Source organism: Branchiostoma floridae, chromosome 5, assembly GCF_000003815.2.
Source record: "Branchiostoma floridae strain S238N-H82 chromosome 5, Bfl_VNyyK, whole genome shotgun sequence".
In the NCBI taxonomy this organism is placed as follows: Eukaryota; Metazoa; Chordata; class Leptocardii; order Amphioxiformes; family Branchiostomatidae; genus Branchiostoma; species Branchiostoma floridae.
Window position 1 is genome coordinate 5,774,330 of NC_049983.1, and position 14,796 is coordinate 5,789,125.

Below are 14,796 nucleotides of genomic sequence, written 5' to 3' on the forward strand. Positions count from 1 at the left end.
ATGCTTGACTGTGAAAACTGAGAAGTTTATCAAATCCTCACTCATAGAAATATCTTACTTCTCCAATCAGGCAAGTGGGGTAGGATGTGCACCTTTTCCAATCAACACTTTCACTTGCCCTGGACAATAGGGCTAGTGGACTTGTCCAACCCTGCATGTGTAGTTTATATGTTGTTGTATGAAAAAAATTATTTAATGTACTTGTACATTTGTGTAACATTGTTTTCCTTTTGCCTGTACAGGGGCCGTAGGTTTGTTGCATTGAAAGTAGTGAAGAGTGCTGCTCACTACACTGAAACGGCTCTGGACGAGATCAAGCTGCTCAAATGTGTAAGTAGATGTAGAAGTGTGTTCAGTGTTTCAACAAGCCTTGAACAACTTTTGTTTGTGCTAATCTAAAAGTACACTCACTAAATGCATTTAACTTTAAGTCAGCAGCAGTTTTATGTTCGCAAACACCAGCAATGTTCTCCCAGTACCACAAAATTAAATCCTTGCGAACTTAACTGCATTTACTGTATCAAATGCCATTGGATATCTTCATGGACAAGTGCCACCAAAAATTGGCATTCGCTAAATATTTTATATGGGAAACTGCGTATTACTGGGTAACTTTCTGAATGTAATTTTTGTACGAATAGGGAGTGCTTGACAATGTGATTGTAACATTTACCAGACTAATAATAGTAATAGTCTTCATGATATTGTCTGATCAGTTTTCTTTTTTCTGTTGACAGGTAAGAGAGAGTGATGAAATAGACCCCATGAGAGAGAAAGTGGTTCAAATGGTAGACGACTTCAAGATTTCTGGGGTCAATGGCACACGTATCCTTCAAACATACAGGATAAGGAGATAACTTTACTTGTTCATGTAATTACATGCAAGTACCTTCTTATTGAATTAATGGTTTCCATTTTTGTGAACGTAGTCATTATCTATTTTTTTTGTATTTAATCATTATTATGTAATCATTGTATTAGATAGAGCCTCTGACAAGATTGAAGGATCGTGTTCATGATGTTGGAAATTTGACTGCTGTATGCTTGTGCAGATTTGGAATGATAACAAATGCTGGAAATGCTTATTAAGTATAGCAACTATGTCTTCATCATTTGAGACGGAGGCATGTTGGCATTGTCGCTGCATTCTACATAATGAACAAGTATGACTTAAACGCACGAAATAAAAATGCACAAAGTACAATAAGAATTAATTGAGCGCTGTCAAATTGTACCAGTGTGTGAAAGATTCAGTGAGAGCTGTGGTACGTTGCCAAGGGAGAGCCCAGCACATGTAGCCTGTCATCATCATCATGATCAATTAGACACAGAGTTTCTTATCAGCCTGTGTCATAAGCGCTGGTAATCAAAACCGTTATCAGTCCATCCAACCTTGAACTTCTATAACTGGTTCTCATGTACAAAGCATGCCACACATGGTGATCAAAAATAAATCTCAACACATGCGATAAGCCACAGAAGTTTTAGATGATTGGCCTGGAGCATGTAACTTAAACCTTTGTGCTAATCAGGGTTGGACAAGTCCACTAGCTCGATTGTCCCGGGCAAGGGAAAGTGCAGACCGGACAAATGCATGTTGTACCCTACTCGTCCGATCGGACAAGTAAGATTCGTTCTATGAGATTTTTATATACATGTCTTCAAGTTGTTACTTTTTCAATCGTGAAAACAAGCATTGGTGAACACCGAAAAATAGTGCCAATGATAAAAGAATTCTATTGTGGGACATGAAAATACATGATAGATAAATGTTTTTAAAATTTCAGGCAAGTGAAAAGTTGGTTTGGGCAAGTGATCTTTTATGTACTTACCCAATATAGGACAAGTGAATTTTAGAAAACTGCCTTGTAAGATTAAATGATCTCACATGTACTATCATGTAGAATCTTGTACTACTGGATTTTGTTCTTGACTCCACCACTTCAGATGTATGTATGGTATTTGAGGTTCTAGGTTGCCATCTGCTGAAGATGATCATTAAGAGTAACTACCAAGGACTGCCCCTTCCAATTGTTAAGTGTATAATCAGACAGGTAAGGACATTTTGGTACACTCATTTATTTTATTACGCAAAGGAACTATCCATTGTCACGTTCACAGGTTCCATTCCTGGTGTTCCTTTTGAAACTTTCCTCATTCCACCCAGGTGTAAAAGTGGGTAGGGGACTTACATTTGTAGGGTCCACCTTCCAATACTGTGCCTGAAGGCTATTGGGAGTACTTTAACTTCCTTTTACCTTTAGGAATATGACTATTCTATATTGTATCATTGTTATATAAAAGTTGCTAATACAGCACTGGTCCCTTTACATTTAGAATCCAGAAATTTAGAGCAACCCTATGTCATACACTCCAACTCATTGATACCAGGTATATTGCTGCTTCTTTGTGACATATTGCCCTGACATCCATCTGTACTTAATTCCATGGTCCCTGTCCTGGTTCCTATCCAAATACCCATTGAAAAGATAGGATAGGGCTACCATGCACAGAGAGAAAATAGGGATGGATACAAGGCTAAGTGACATCTGTTACATGTATATACAATGTGCAATGTACTTTGATTCACTACATGTATTACGTTCAAAGCAGACAAACCAAAATACATTTTCCCTCCACAGACCCTCCAAGGGCTGGAGTACCTCCACACGAAGTGCAAGATCATCCACACGGACATCAAGCCTGAGAACATCCTGCTGTGTGTGGACGAGGCCTTCGTGAGGAAGCTTGCTGCGGAGGCCACCCACTGGCAGCAGGTGGGCGCCATGCCGTCAGGATCAGCAGTCAGCACCATCTCCATCATAGAGAGCAGGAACAAAGAGGTCGGTCAACCTGTTTTTAGAAACTTCTCCTTGCTTTTATAACCTTCTCTTCCAAAAAGCAGTAAAGGTGGTATCTCACTGCACTTGGGGCACCAGTGTGGCACTGCGGGGTCCAAAAGATACAAATTTCAGAGATAAAGAACAAATTTTCTTACATTTTGTGATTTGTTATCGTCTAAGTCATACTTTAACGTACTACGCAATATCTAAATCATAAAAGTATAATTCAACTGTGAACGAATCCCGCAGTGCCGCAACGGTGCCCCAAGTGCAGCGAGATACCACCTCTACTCAAGCAACTGGAAATGGTCAGACATTTCAGATAGCATCCACTATCTTTTGTCAGTGATACTGAGGAAAGCTGGCTGAAGAGCAGGTTTTATACTTTTATACTCTATACCCTACCGCTGAATTGATATGCAAAGAAACTGAACTTAAATTTTGGATAGGAAACAAAAGTAAGATACGGTTGATCTTGCTTATTTTTTTGTATAAGTTAGTCACTATAAGTCAAGGGCTCTAGCCAGGGCCTGTCATTGGTCAGAACTTTGCTGTGTATTTTGAATTCCGTCAACCTTGACAGAGAAAAGTTGCTGGGTAAAGATATAGAAATATTTGAATTTGAGTAAGCCATGCCAAAACACTGACCTGGAAATTGGACCATGACAGAAATTTGTACAAGATAGAAAAATAGGTCTTTTTAAAAAGATTGATGTGAATTGGGATAAGAAAAACATTTTGATCTGGGTAGAGCCCTATGAAAATCTGTAGAAAGTCTTTCACTCCAGTGAAGCAAAACACTTTCTCTATTGATAAAAGGAATACTACCCTTTGAGAAGTCCTAATCACAGCTTTGAACCACTATTCACTTCCCAGGAGTTTCGCTTGAACTTACATTTTGTACATGTAGCTTTCCCATGTCCTCATTTTGCATTCCTGTGTCCCTCCCTAGAATGTCCGACTCCAAGTAAGTGAGGAGTGGTCTACCTGAGTCTTCTGTTTACCATGTGTTGGTGTCGGATGCTACCCCTGGATGTTCTACCTCAAATAGCTAGTGTCCCTTGTATACAAAACATGTACCTTGTCCCTTTAAGCTTGTTCTCGTTTTGTTAGAAAGTTGTTAGTCTTTTCAGTCTACAACAAGTGTCTTTTCCTTTTTTTACTTTGTCATCATCTTAAAGTTCATCTTTTGACTTGTTATATTTCTCTTCATACAGTACCGTTGTTTCCTTCAGTTTCACTAGCCACAAGGTTTATCATGCATCAGTTGTTCCTTGTGTTCTGAGAATTGGTTTTGTCTAAGAGTGTCATTGTGGAGTATGATACAGCTACAGTTCTTGTTGAATTGTTCTTGTTGAATTATGGTCTGTGAATGGTTTAAAAGCTTAGCTACAATTTCTTTGAATTATTGCCCGTAAAATCAAGTTTAAAAGTTTTCATGGGTTCTTGTTCCTTTTTTTATTGAAAAGATCAAATGCAATCCTGGTACATGAACATGTACATGCGTGTACATGTACTGATGTAGGTCCAAGGTGTAAAACTGACTCTATGACATACGTTATAAGTGAACACTGCTAGTTAACAGACATGACTGTCTTCTCATAGCTTTATAGAATAAACAGTGGAAGAAAAGCCTAACTTTCTAAATGGCTTAATACAAATGTATGCCATACACACCATTGGAGCTAGTGGCATTTATGACTGAAGTTTGTGCGTTTCTATCTCTAAGTCTTATTTTGTACTGACAGCCATTCAACCTATTATATAGGATTTGAAGGTTGTCTTTATTGAAGAGACTTTATCAGTTTCACCAATGATCTGTCTGACCCCTCCCTCCTACAGCAGCCCACTAAGATGTCCAAGAACAAGAAGAAGAAGATGAAGAAGAAACAGAAGAGACAGATGGAGCTACTGGAGCTGCAGCAGAAACAGATCGAGGAGGAGGACATGAAGAAGACCCAGGGTGGGGAAGGGCAGGAAAACATGGAACAGGTCAGTTGGATTCTTCTATACAAACAGTTATGATATGGAACATTGCCAGACATCACTACATTAGTGAAATGTTGCCAGCTGAGTCTATTGGTGAGAGAACCAGCCAGTAAATCTACTGCTCTGGACCCATGACAGGAAGAGAAAGATTGGACAACCTACCACAACACTAAGAAACTTATAGAAACAGAAACAAATTTAGAGGGACACGAACTTCTTTCTGTTATGCAGAATTTTCAGCTCGACAAATCGAGAAGATGACTGATGATGATTCTTATCCATTGAAGATTGTTACAAAACCTATCTTTACTATTTGTAGTTTATTGTTGGGTACATACATGTGTATATCTGTGAATAGCTTCTGTGTATATCTGTGAATAGTTTCATCAGGTTGGTACGTCACTCACTGAATAAGCAGGGTTTTTTTACAACTTTGCTTTATCATTACTGACATTTTGGTGGCCGTCTGTCACCTTCGTCAGGGCAATTCTGACTGGTTCACATTACACTGCAGCTATATAGATGTCGCTGCTTACAGTTACAAGATGCAATCACAACAGTTTAATAGATTGATCATGTCTTGTCTGCTCTTCAAACATCCTAACCTAGATATTACTAAGTCTGTAATGAGAGTTCAAACTTTTGATTACACACAAGAAAACTTGCATGTCAGTATGAAGTCCTAACACTTATCTATCTCCTAACACAGGAAGATGCCAGTACCCCAGCTGCCACCCCACAAGAGGAGAACCCAGTCAAATGCAACAACAACCCTGTCCCCAGACCAACCAATATGGAACAGGTCGGTCTTCAACTAGCATTTGTACTGTTGACAAACTGGATGCCTGATAAATTTGTAACCCAAAAATTTTCTTTTCACATGTGTTTCATGAAACTAGACCAATGACTAACTGTATCTTCAGTTACTTTTGGAAAAAAAGACTTGCTCAGAATTGTGTCATTTTTGTTTCAATTACCTGACATTGTAGGGCTATATCGTTAACATGATAATACTACGTACTAGTAAGCTCAAAATGTGCCATTCTAAAAACAATTCCAGTATTATGCTGTTTTGCCCTAAGGAAACAGAACCAATGGAAGTAAAATGAAAATTGAAAATGAATTTAGAATATAGGAGATAAAGGCTAACTCTTTTACATAACCAAATTCTAATCACTCTGCTTTGCACACACTCAAATTGTTTGCGTAAAATTATTGTCCTATAGGCTATATTCTACCAACCTGATGAACTTACTGTATATGCATTAAGTAATTCGTGGGGATTTACTTTCACGTTAGCACGATAATGGAGTGTTCGTGGTGGTTTTAAGTTTACGCCATAGACGTAGTCAAAAGTATAATGGAAAAATGTTTGCAGTGGTTTTAAGTTTGCGGTGAAGTGGCCACCACGAAAACAGCAAATATAAAACCACCGCAAACATTTCTGCATTTACAGTATTTTCGAATGAAAATGAATTGTTTTATTGTAGGAACCAAAGAACATGGAAGTTGGTCAGGAGAAGGCAGAGGAGAAACAGAACAGTCCGGACAAGCTGAAGAACAGCAGGGTGGACCCACAGAACAACCAAGCGGACAATTCAGTACAGAACAACTCAGAAAACAAGGAGCAGCAGAGACCACTGGACAATGAGAACGGACTGACCAATTCTACACCTTCCACTTCTACAGAGAACACAGGTAGCCTTCTATACAGTTCAGCAAAAAAATTAAAGCTTTCAGTTGCAAAAGTTCAGATGTTGGCACACCAAAATGTGTGTTTTTTGGCATGACTCTGAGTCTTTTTTGACAAATTAGTCAAGGACGCTTGGTGTGCATCACTCCACTGTCACAGTTGGTATATAGTTCCTTTCCCAAATGTAAAGCTTTGGGGCCGACATGGCAAGTATCAAACCTGAGACCAACTGCCTCTTAATCAAACACTCTAAACGTCACACCACACTTACAGCACATATTCAGCGAGAAACAATTTAAGACAGTTCTTGTACAATCGTCTTTTCTTGTGTTTGTAACAGTACTAGTCTTGCTTTTTTAGCGCTGTCTTATTCTACCTGAGGAGCAAATCTTTGTAGACTAATAAAAAGACTGTCTGGCTGCAATATGGTCATACCAATACAGATATCTAATTTTGCTCTTGCTGTTGAAGGATTCAAGATTGAATTGTATTACTTGTATTAGGGACAACATATATTGTGTGGAATGCTACATATACTTAATATGTAAACTTATCTTCACTTGCTGGTTACTTGTAGAAAATATAAAAACTCCAGACAGTGAAGACTGCCCACTTTCCATGGAGAGGGCCAGCATGAAGACCTCTGAGAGTTCGGAGCCCGTTTCTTCCAGCACTTCCAACCCCGAGACGTCGGAGAGCCCCACGAGCTCGGAGCATCTGTCCGTTCCAGCCAACACCCCCGTCACGCCCTCCACTCCGGACACACCCATTGAGATCAAGATGGAGAACCTTTGTAATGGGGAGATGAGCGGGGCAGAGAAAGTCAATGGTTAGTGTAATTATGTTATATTGTCATGGGGATGTCCCTGTAGCTCAACTGGTAACAGCCTCACAGTTAAGCTCCTGGTTCCAATTAGTTGGCACCTGGGAGACCCAGGTTGAAATTCTTGGCCAGGGCATCTTCGTTGCAGCTGGAAGATATAGAATATGATGGCTCACAAATTCATCTTAGATTCCGATGTATGACTCAATATAAAACTGACTGATTTTTATTGATTCTTTTCACGAATGTTTACACTGAAGATCTGGAAAAAAGCATCTTCTTCATATACAAATTCTTTTCCTCAGATGATTTTACTTTTCCAGTTTATGCTTTGGTCACAGTTGGAAGAAGGACCCTGCCGGGCAGTTCACTGTCTATTTTGGGCACTTTCAGGCACAACCCTACATAGCCCCCTGGGACTCCCTGTCAAATTTAGAAATCAGCTCAGAACACTGCGACTGAGAGAGGCTGTGACTTACTCCTGTCCACAAGAACAACTTTGTGGCTTTGAAATCTGGTCAGGGCTACACTCCCAAGGGGCACTGCCGCAATTGTGACCAAAGCATTAGCTGGCGTAAAATTGCTGTTTCACCAGGTAGTTCCTAGACTCTCCGAGGAATAATTACAGGTACATATAACCTCTAATTGATCATATCCTTACAGAAGAGGAAGAAAAAGGGCAAGGAAACGGCAAAAATGATAAGCCCAAGGCTGAGGCCAAGTCTCCAGACAAGGAAAAGGGCAGGCCTTCAAGATCCGGCAAGTCTTAAAGCTTGGCGTAGACTTTTCAGTTCTGTATGCTGTGATTTGTGCTTGAGTGATCCTCTCTTAATGCTAAGTTTTGTCCTACGTTGATGTGAAATATTCAATCATTACAGGAAGGAAGAAAAAGGATGGAGATTGTGACAAATCGGATTGTACCGGCAGTCAGAAACTTGCCGGCAAGTGCTGAGACACAAACACAGTTTTGTTTGCTGTTTGTGAAAACCCTCTAATGTTCAGTTAATGTTTTCCATGATATAAAAGTTGCAATAAACTGTTCTGTTGTGTTGAAGCTGTCGTCAATTGTACTCTTTTTTAGTTCATTTTTCCTTAGCTGTTCAGAGTACCGTGCCTCCAGTTCAAACCTGGAAAGTCGTGTTCAAAATCTTGATTATGATCTGTTCGCAGGCATTAACAGTACAGGTAGAGGAGTCTTCTATTCAACATTCACGATGGACTTGTTATCATCAGTTTAAACTTAACTCTCTTAGGTTCACATTTCCAAAGTAGGACTCAGTTGGGCTGTTTTAGGAGACGAAAAATAAATGTTTATGTCAAGAGATGTACACAAATTATGTTCATGAATAATGTTACGTTTTCTGATCTTTTGTAGAATACTTTTTGTTCCCACAAACATTGCCTTTTGTGGTCTTTTGTACAACACTTTCGGTTCCCACAGACTTTGCGTTTATGGTCTTTTTTACAATACTTGTCGTTCACTCACTTGTGGGCCCAAGTTTAGAAATGTGACCTCAGCATTAACAGGATGCCTCGTTAATTCTCGTAATTATTCTTCGATTTTAACCACGTAATTGCCCAACCACAGGGGAGCAGGAGAAGGAGAGAAGAAACTCCCCAGACAGCGAGCCAGATCTGGAAACAAAGGACAACAACCCTCACACTGCACACGAGAGGCCCAACAGAGAGCTGAAACCTGAAACCATCGACTCCAAATCTGACAACTCTTCTACTGATGGCAAGAGAGGTACAATTCACTCCATAAATATTGTTTTTATTTGGTAATTGTGTATAACAAATTGAATTCAAAAACAATTCTCTAGATTAGATATAAAAATTAGAATACAACACAGAGTATTCCGTATTACCTGAGGTGCCAGCCCCAACGCAAGTCGGAATGCCCAACAGCCGAAGGCCGGATTGAGATTTAACCGGCGGAAGGCTGTGACGTAGAGTCATGCGGAATATACTGTGTTGTATTCTATCTATGTCATACCCACCCCAGAATACAAACATTTCAAAATACCAGAAGTTTAGAAAACTTGTCATCCTAGAACAAAAAATTGTTAAGACGGCAATTTTAACATCTGAAATCAAATTTTCAACATTGTGCAGGGCACTCAAAGTGCATTCAAATTATTTGTTGGAAGCCCATGTGATAACAGTAGAACTCCATGTGATTACCATTGTTATCACCCAGTCCAAAACACACACATTAATTGTTATCAAGTCCCAGGTATGATATGAATTGCAATACTTTATCGTACTTCCCCAATGTTTTGTTGTCCTGCCACCGAAAGTTTTCTTTTCACACATTCATGCATCAAATTTTGATTGATAGCTTTGCACTTTGGTGAGCCTCGTAAATGGTGAAAGGTGATACATGTAAGATATGAATTTCTTTAGTCAAGCAAACTGGGCTTAACTCAAGTATTGTATTGAAATTGCCTATCTCCACGAGACAAATTTGATAACAATGGCTAGATGCCAACTTGGAGCATACAGTATTCATGTGTCCATTGTGTCTAATCTACTGATTTTGCCGCTGACAGTTCATTCGACTGAAGCAAGTGAGGCCTCCATAAAATCCGACTCAGGTCAACAAAACTTCCTTCCTACAAACAATGCCATCATTGCACGCACGTACTCTGTGGCTTGGATAGATATTGCAAGGGCATTCGCGGTGATTAATAAGGAGATTAAAGGAACACGTAGGACCAGCTGTGATCACATTTATCTTCAGCTGTGCCTTGGCATCATTGATTGTCTGACTATTGTTCACTATAGCATAACATAACATACTGGTGGGGTCTGTCCCTAGTGCTGATTTTTTGGATGTGGTTATACATTGTCTTTCCATTGAGTAACATTTTGTTTTTCGGTCAAATTTTGACATTCAAGTCTATAGTTCGTAAGTCTATGTTGTGTATCAGGCTGGTAGGGCTGAAAGGTTGCTTCTAGCTAGCAAAATATTTTTAACAACTTTTGAAAATGTCATCACCTTGTATGGTTTTAGGGTAAGAATATACAAATTTGTCTTCATTCCTTATTGAGCATCTAAATATTCTTGGCCAGTGATTTTTTATAGATACTGATGTATGAAAATGTAGAGTTCTTTGGGGAAAAAACTGTAGTTGCTTTTGTACACTGCAGCAAGCTTGTGCATTGCTATTTGAATCCTACATAGTACAAGACAGATGTAACAGAAGCTTTGTCCCAATGCCCTTTCAATTTCTATGTTCACTGCTGTACAATTAAACATGCTGTGGTTGCTTGGGGAAAATTAAGGTGCAACAACAGTGCTTCCCAATTATGCATCGATCATTATAATCCAAGAAAATCCGAATGCTTAAAGAAATAGGCTAATTTTGTATGCTTGGAGAGTGGGTGGTGGTTTGCCTCAAGCTATGTGAGTGTCAGACAGACATCGACATTTTGATTACAAAGCTGATACCGAATTGTTACCCCTCATCAATTCATGGATTACCATTCTTTCATGCGGAACAGCACATCTAAAAATTGTACAAGTTAGAACATAACTCAGCAAAATGCTGTGTGACTGCCAATTCAGAAATTGTTGTACAGAGCAAAAAAATTATGTAGCAATTATAAGTACAATACACTGAAAGTAATTAACACAAATTATCAAGATTGTGATTGACACACAAGAATCAGTCTTTTCTAATATGAGTCAAGCATTTTGTAGCATATCAATCAAGAAACAATAATGAAGGCTGTTTGCTAGATACTTCAGCACTGTTGTTTTAGATGTTTACTTTTTTCCTTTATGTCAACAGTACCTGATGGCTACCCAGACTTTTTCAATCCTGACAATGCCGACATCATTAAGGTCAAGATTGCTGACCTGGGAAATGCATGTTGGGTGGTAAGTATTATTTATTTGTGAATTGTGCACAGACACAGAAAAATCTTCATAGAATAGAATATTGCCCTGGGCTAGGTAAAGGCTTTGCCCAGTTTTGTATAGAATTAGAAATAGTGCACACTAGGGTACACTTGGCTAACACATGCTTGTAGCAGGAGTAGTCTAGTGGTTAGCGGTCCTGCCTCTGAAACTAGAAGCTGTGAGTTAGTTCAGTTCCAGCTGTGTCATGCACGCAACCAGAAAGGGTTACAGTCCTTAGAATGGGACGTTAAGCTGTGGTGCTTGTCGAAAAGAGCTCAAGGAATTTCCCCAGTACAATGAACCTTTAGATACTCTACACATTGTCTATCTTCTCTGTCACAATCACTGAAAGATTAACTCTTCAGTGAGGTAAACTGGATTGGTATCATTTTCACTGTTTCATTCATATCCAACTGTCTGGTCTTCCACCACTTTGCCTCAGATGTATTTATAAATTATATTCATATGTCTGTTTTGTCAGGACCACCACTTTACCGAAGACATCCAGACTCGACAGTACAGAAGCCTGGAGGTGATCCTGGGGTCTGGGTACAGCGCCCCTGCCGACATCTGGAGCACAGCGTGTATGGTGAGGAACACTTTATGTTTTACTGTAACAGAGAACTTACTATACATGTATGTGTGAAGGCGATCTGGCCCAATGTTGTGATAAAGTATAAAAAAATACTGTTATTGTTTGTTGTAGTATTAGCCCAATGAAGTATATCTGTTACATTCTGTTTCTTAGGCATTTGAGCTGGCAACGGGTGACTACTTATTTGAACCTCACTCTGGAGAAGACTACTCTCGAGATGAAGGTAAGTACTGCCCAGTTGTCTCTAGGCACTCCTACATACATGTATTACTTCATGGCCTCATACGTTGAAGTTCATAGTATTGTCTTTTTTGTAATGGAACAATTTGAAAAAAAGTCAGTGCTGTAAGATTAGTCAAACAGCAATACATGAATATTTTCCAATCATACAGCTTTTTGTGCATTGCTATTTGAATTGTGCATACTACAAGACAGATGTTACAGACGCTTTGTCCCAACGCCCTTTCAATCTCTATGTTCACTGCTGTATAATCGTATAGGCATGCTTGCAGTTACCACTTTTATATTGGTCATCATAATGGCTGCAGACATTAATTATTTGTTCTCTCTTTCTCTCTCTCTACAGACCATATTGCCCACATCATAGAGCTGCTAGGCTACATGCCCAAGCATATAGCCCTGTCTGGCAAGTACTCCAGAGAATTCTTCAACAGAAAAGGTGAGCTCAACAAATTTAAACACATTTAAAGCTCAAACTTTTCAAATGACTGGGAGGTTGAGAGTGTGGACCCTACCTGTTGTTTCTCCCCCCTGAATGCCACTTATATAAAGGAGTGGTCCTGTGGTTAGGGTTGTTGACTTATAGAATATATATCTTAAAAGCTCTGGGTTCGCATTCCTTACAGGGCCCAGTTTTGTGTCCTTGGGTAAGGCACATTGCACTGCTTTTCTCACTCAACTTCAGTGAAAATGAGCAGTGCCTATCTTCAGTTTGGGATGTTCTCTAGGATGGGAGCTACATGTATCTTGGCATTTGATGCAACTGAGGGGTGTTGCCTAGAACAGCTTTTTCTAAAATCTAAGACTGGGTTTTCTTCTCAGACTTTACGGACTATATTACTGTACTAGACAGCTCCCTTTTTTGTGACCTATAGTGAATAACACCATTCCTTTTTTTGTTGCCATTAGCTATGTTATTAACATACATTTAATGCTTCTCCACTGATCAGGTGAACTGCGCCACATCCACAAGCTGAAGTACTGGGGCCTGTACGACGTCCTGCGTGAGAAGTACGAGTGGCCCCACAAGGAGGCTGACGAGTTCTCCTCCTTCCTCATGCCCATGCTGGAGCTGGAGCAGGAGAGACGTGCCACCGCCGGCGAGTGCCTTAGACATCCCTTCCTCAGCTCCTGACCAGCATGCACCGGGGCAGGCTCCTGACCAGGGCAGCGTGGTCTTGTGACCGGGGTACTTAGTATCTCAGTTTGGGAGAGGTACATTTGTATTCTCCCTTTTCACACTTCCCATGATTCGTTGAGCCAGGGTCCTGGAAATGGATGTTACCATAGCTGCTCAGCATGCGAAACCAGGGTCACTCACTCACGGTCCGTAACCTCAGTGGTAGTAGGGGCTCCACGACATCCATTAGCAGGGTGGAATCAGCTAAAACCTTCAGTATGTGAGGGCAGCAAAGCATATGAACTAATGAGTTGTCTGGCAAATATGGTACAGTTATTATTGGGGCTGAGAATTTTGCAAGTTTTGTGATCAGAAGTAACTAGCCAACACGTCACAACTGTGGCTGTTAGTTGGTTAGCCCGATGACCTCAAGGGTCACAACTTGGCGTTCCGTCTGCAGCCTTTGTTCTTTCCTGTCAGAAAGTGATTAAACCATGCTCGGTTCCACACCAAACTGTCATCTCCGTCATGTGCTCTGCATTCTGAATTAGAGAAAATCGATTTTCTGTGCCCTCGGACACAGGTCCGGGAGTTCAGGGCAGCCATATTGGTACCCCGGCCGCAATGAATTATGGGGAGTGTGAAAAAGGAGAATGATACAATGGTTACTGTGTAAAGTTCAACCACAAAATGCTGTTATAATGCTTGTATGTTGACAAGGCATAAGAAGGGAATCCGAGTGTAGTTTCGGGTTGCTCAGGGTATAGTGGGCAATCTGCAACAACAGAGTAATTATTAATGTATAGGAAAAAAAAACAATTAGATAAGCAAAAGTAACCATGGGAATACAGTTTTTCTTATCCACGGCATTCCATTCTGCTGTTATGTGGGCTTTCCTTGAGTTATCATCTCTCATGGTAGACGTATAATTATATGTTTCCATAATCGGGGCTCAAAATACTTTTTGCAGGTAACATTCAAAATTACATGCACCAGACAGCACTTCTCTTACAGTCCTGAAAAAAAACTCAAAAATGTTTGACGGTTGTCAATCAGCCATAATGTTAATCCTAAAACACTGGAAACTGTTTACATAGGAACTATTTGAATTTTTTGGCATTTCATAGCTGGTAACAATCAGTACAGCGAAAATCCAAATACACTCGACTGTTGCAAATTTGGCATCAGAAATACTTGTACAGCTTCAAATTTACCTGCGTTTGCAGGTGGTATTTTGAGCCCTGTAGTAAAGAGAGAGTTCTCCTACTTACAAAATGTATATTGTATACCACATTAAACATTGAGGTCTCAGCAACTGTCCACTCGTGCTGTGTATACACTATGAAATGAACAGGGATCGCTTGTTTCAAACTTGTACAGATTCAATTTGAGTTGGGAATTGTTACATAGAAGCCAGCCATCCAGTAATTAAATTGTATGGAAAGTAGACCAGGGCATAGTACACAAACTTTCCGGTATCCACGAAAGTTTTGTCAAATGTTGCATTATTGAATGAGTGGAATTTAGAAGAATGTGTACAAAATGTATTTCCGGAAAGGGCTGGTTTTGGGATATATATGTGGCAA

The 14,796-nt window shown here is 39.9% G+C and overlaps 1 protein-coding gene across 14 annotated transcripts in view; it reads left to right on the forward strand.

The window, feature by feature from the left end:
* The window catches only part of LOC118415250 (SRSF protein kinase 3-like), a 66,169-nt gene extending 52,472 nt beyond the window's left edge, over positions 1-13,697 (forward strand). For 3 of the 14 annotated variants that reach the window (XM_035819693.1, XM_035819702.1, XM_035819700.1), the window contains exons 5-22: positions 243-330; positions 738-825; positions 1,948-2,054; positions 2,643-2,843; positions 3,796-3,810; positions 4,686-4,835; positions 5,542-5,634; positions 6,323-6,530; positions 7,103-7,354; positions 8,012-8,107; positions 8,227-8,289; positions 8,937-9,095; positions 9,901-9,945; positions 11,146-11,234; positions 11,737-11,844; positions 12,004-12,073; positions 12,437-12,529; positions 13,041-13,696. In XM_035819693.1, the coding sequence (XP_035675586.1) occupies positions 243-330; positions 738-825; positions 1,948-2,054; positions 2,643-2,843; positions 3,796-3,810; positions 4,686-4,835; positions 5,542-5,634; positions 6,323-6,530; positions 7,103-7,354; positions 8,012-8,107; positions 8,227-8,289; positions 8,937-9,095; positions 9,901-9,945; positions 11,146-11,234; positions 11,737-11,844; positions 12,004-12,073; positions 12,437-12,529; positions 13,041-13,225 (2,110 nt within the window). In that variant the 3' untranslated portion in view covers positions 13,226-13,696. Of the gene's footprint in view, positions 1-242; positions 331-737; positions 826-1,947; positions 2,055-2,642; positions 2,844-3,795; positions 3,811-4,685; positions 4,836-5,541; positions 5,635-6,322; positions 6,531-7,102; positions 7,355-8,011; positions 8,108-8,226; positions 8,290-8,936; positions 9,096-9,900; positions 9,946-11,145; positions 11,235-11,736; positions 11,845-12,003; positions 12,074-12,436; positions 12,530-13,040 lie in introns of all 14 variants that reach the window. The other 11 variants (XM_035819703.1, XM_035819704.1, XM_035819690.1 and 8 more) reach the window with 10 other exon arrangements.
* The last annotated feature ends 1,099 nt before the right edge of the window (positions 13,698-14,796 follow it).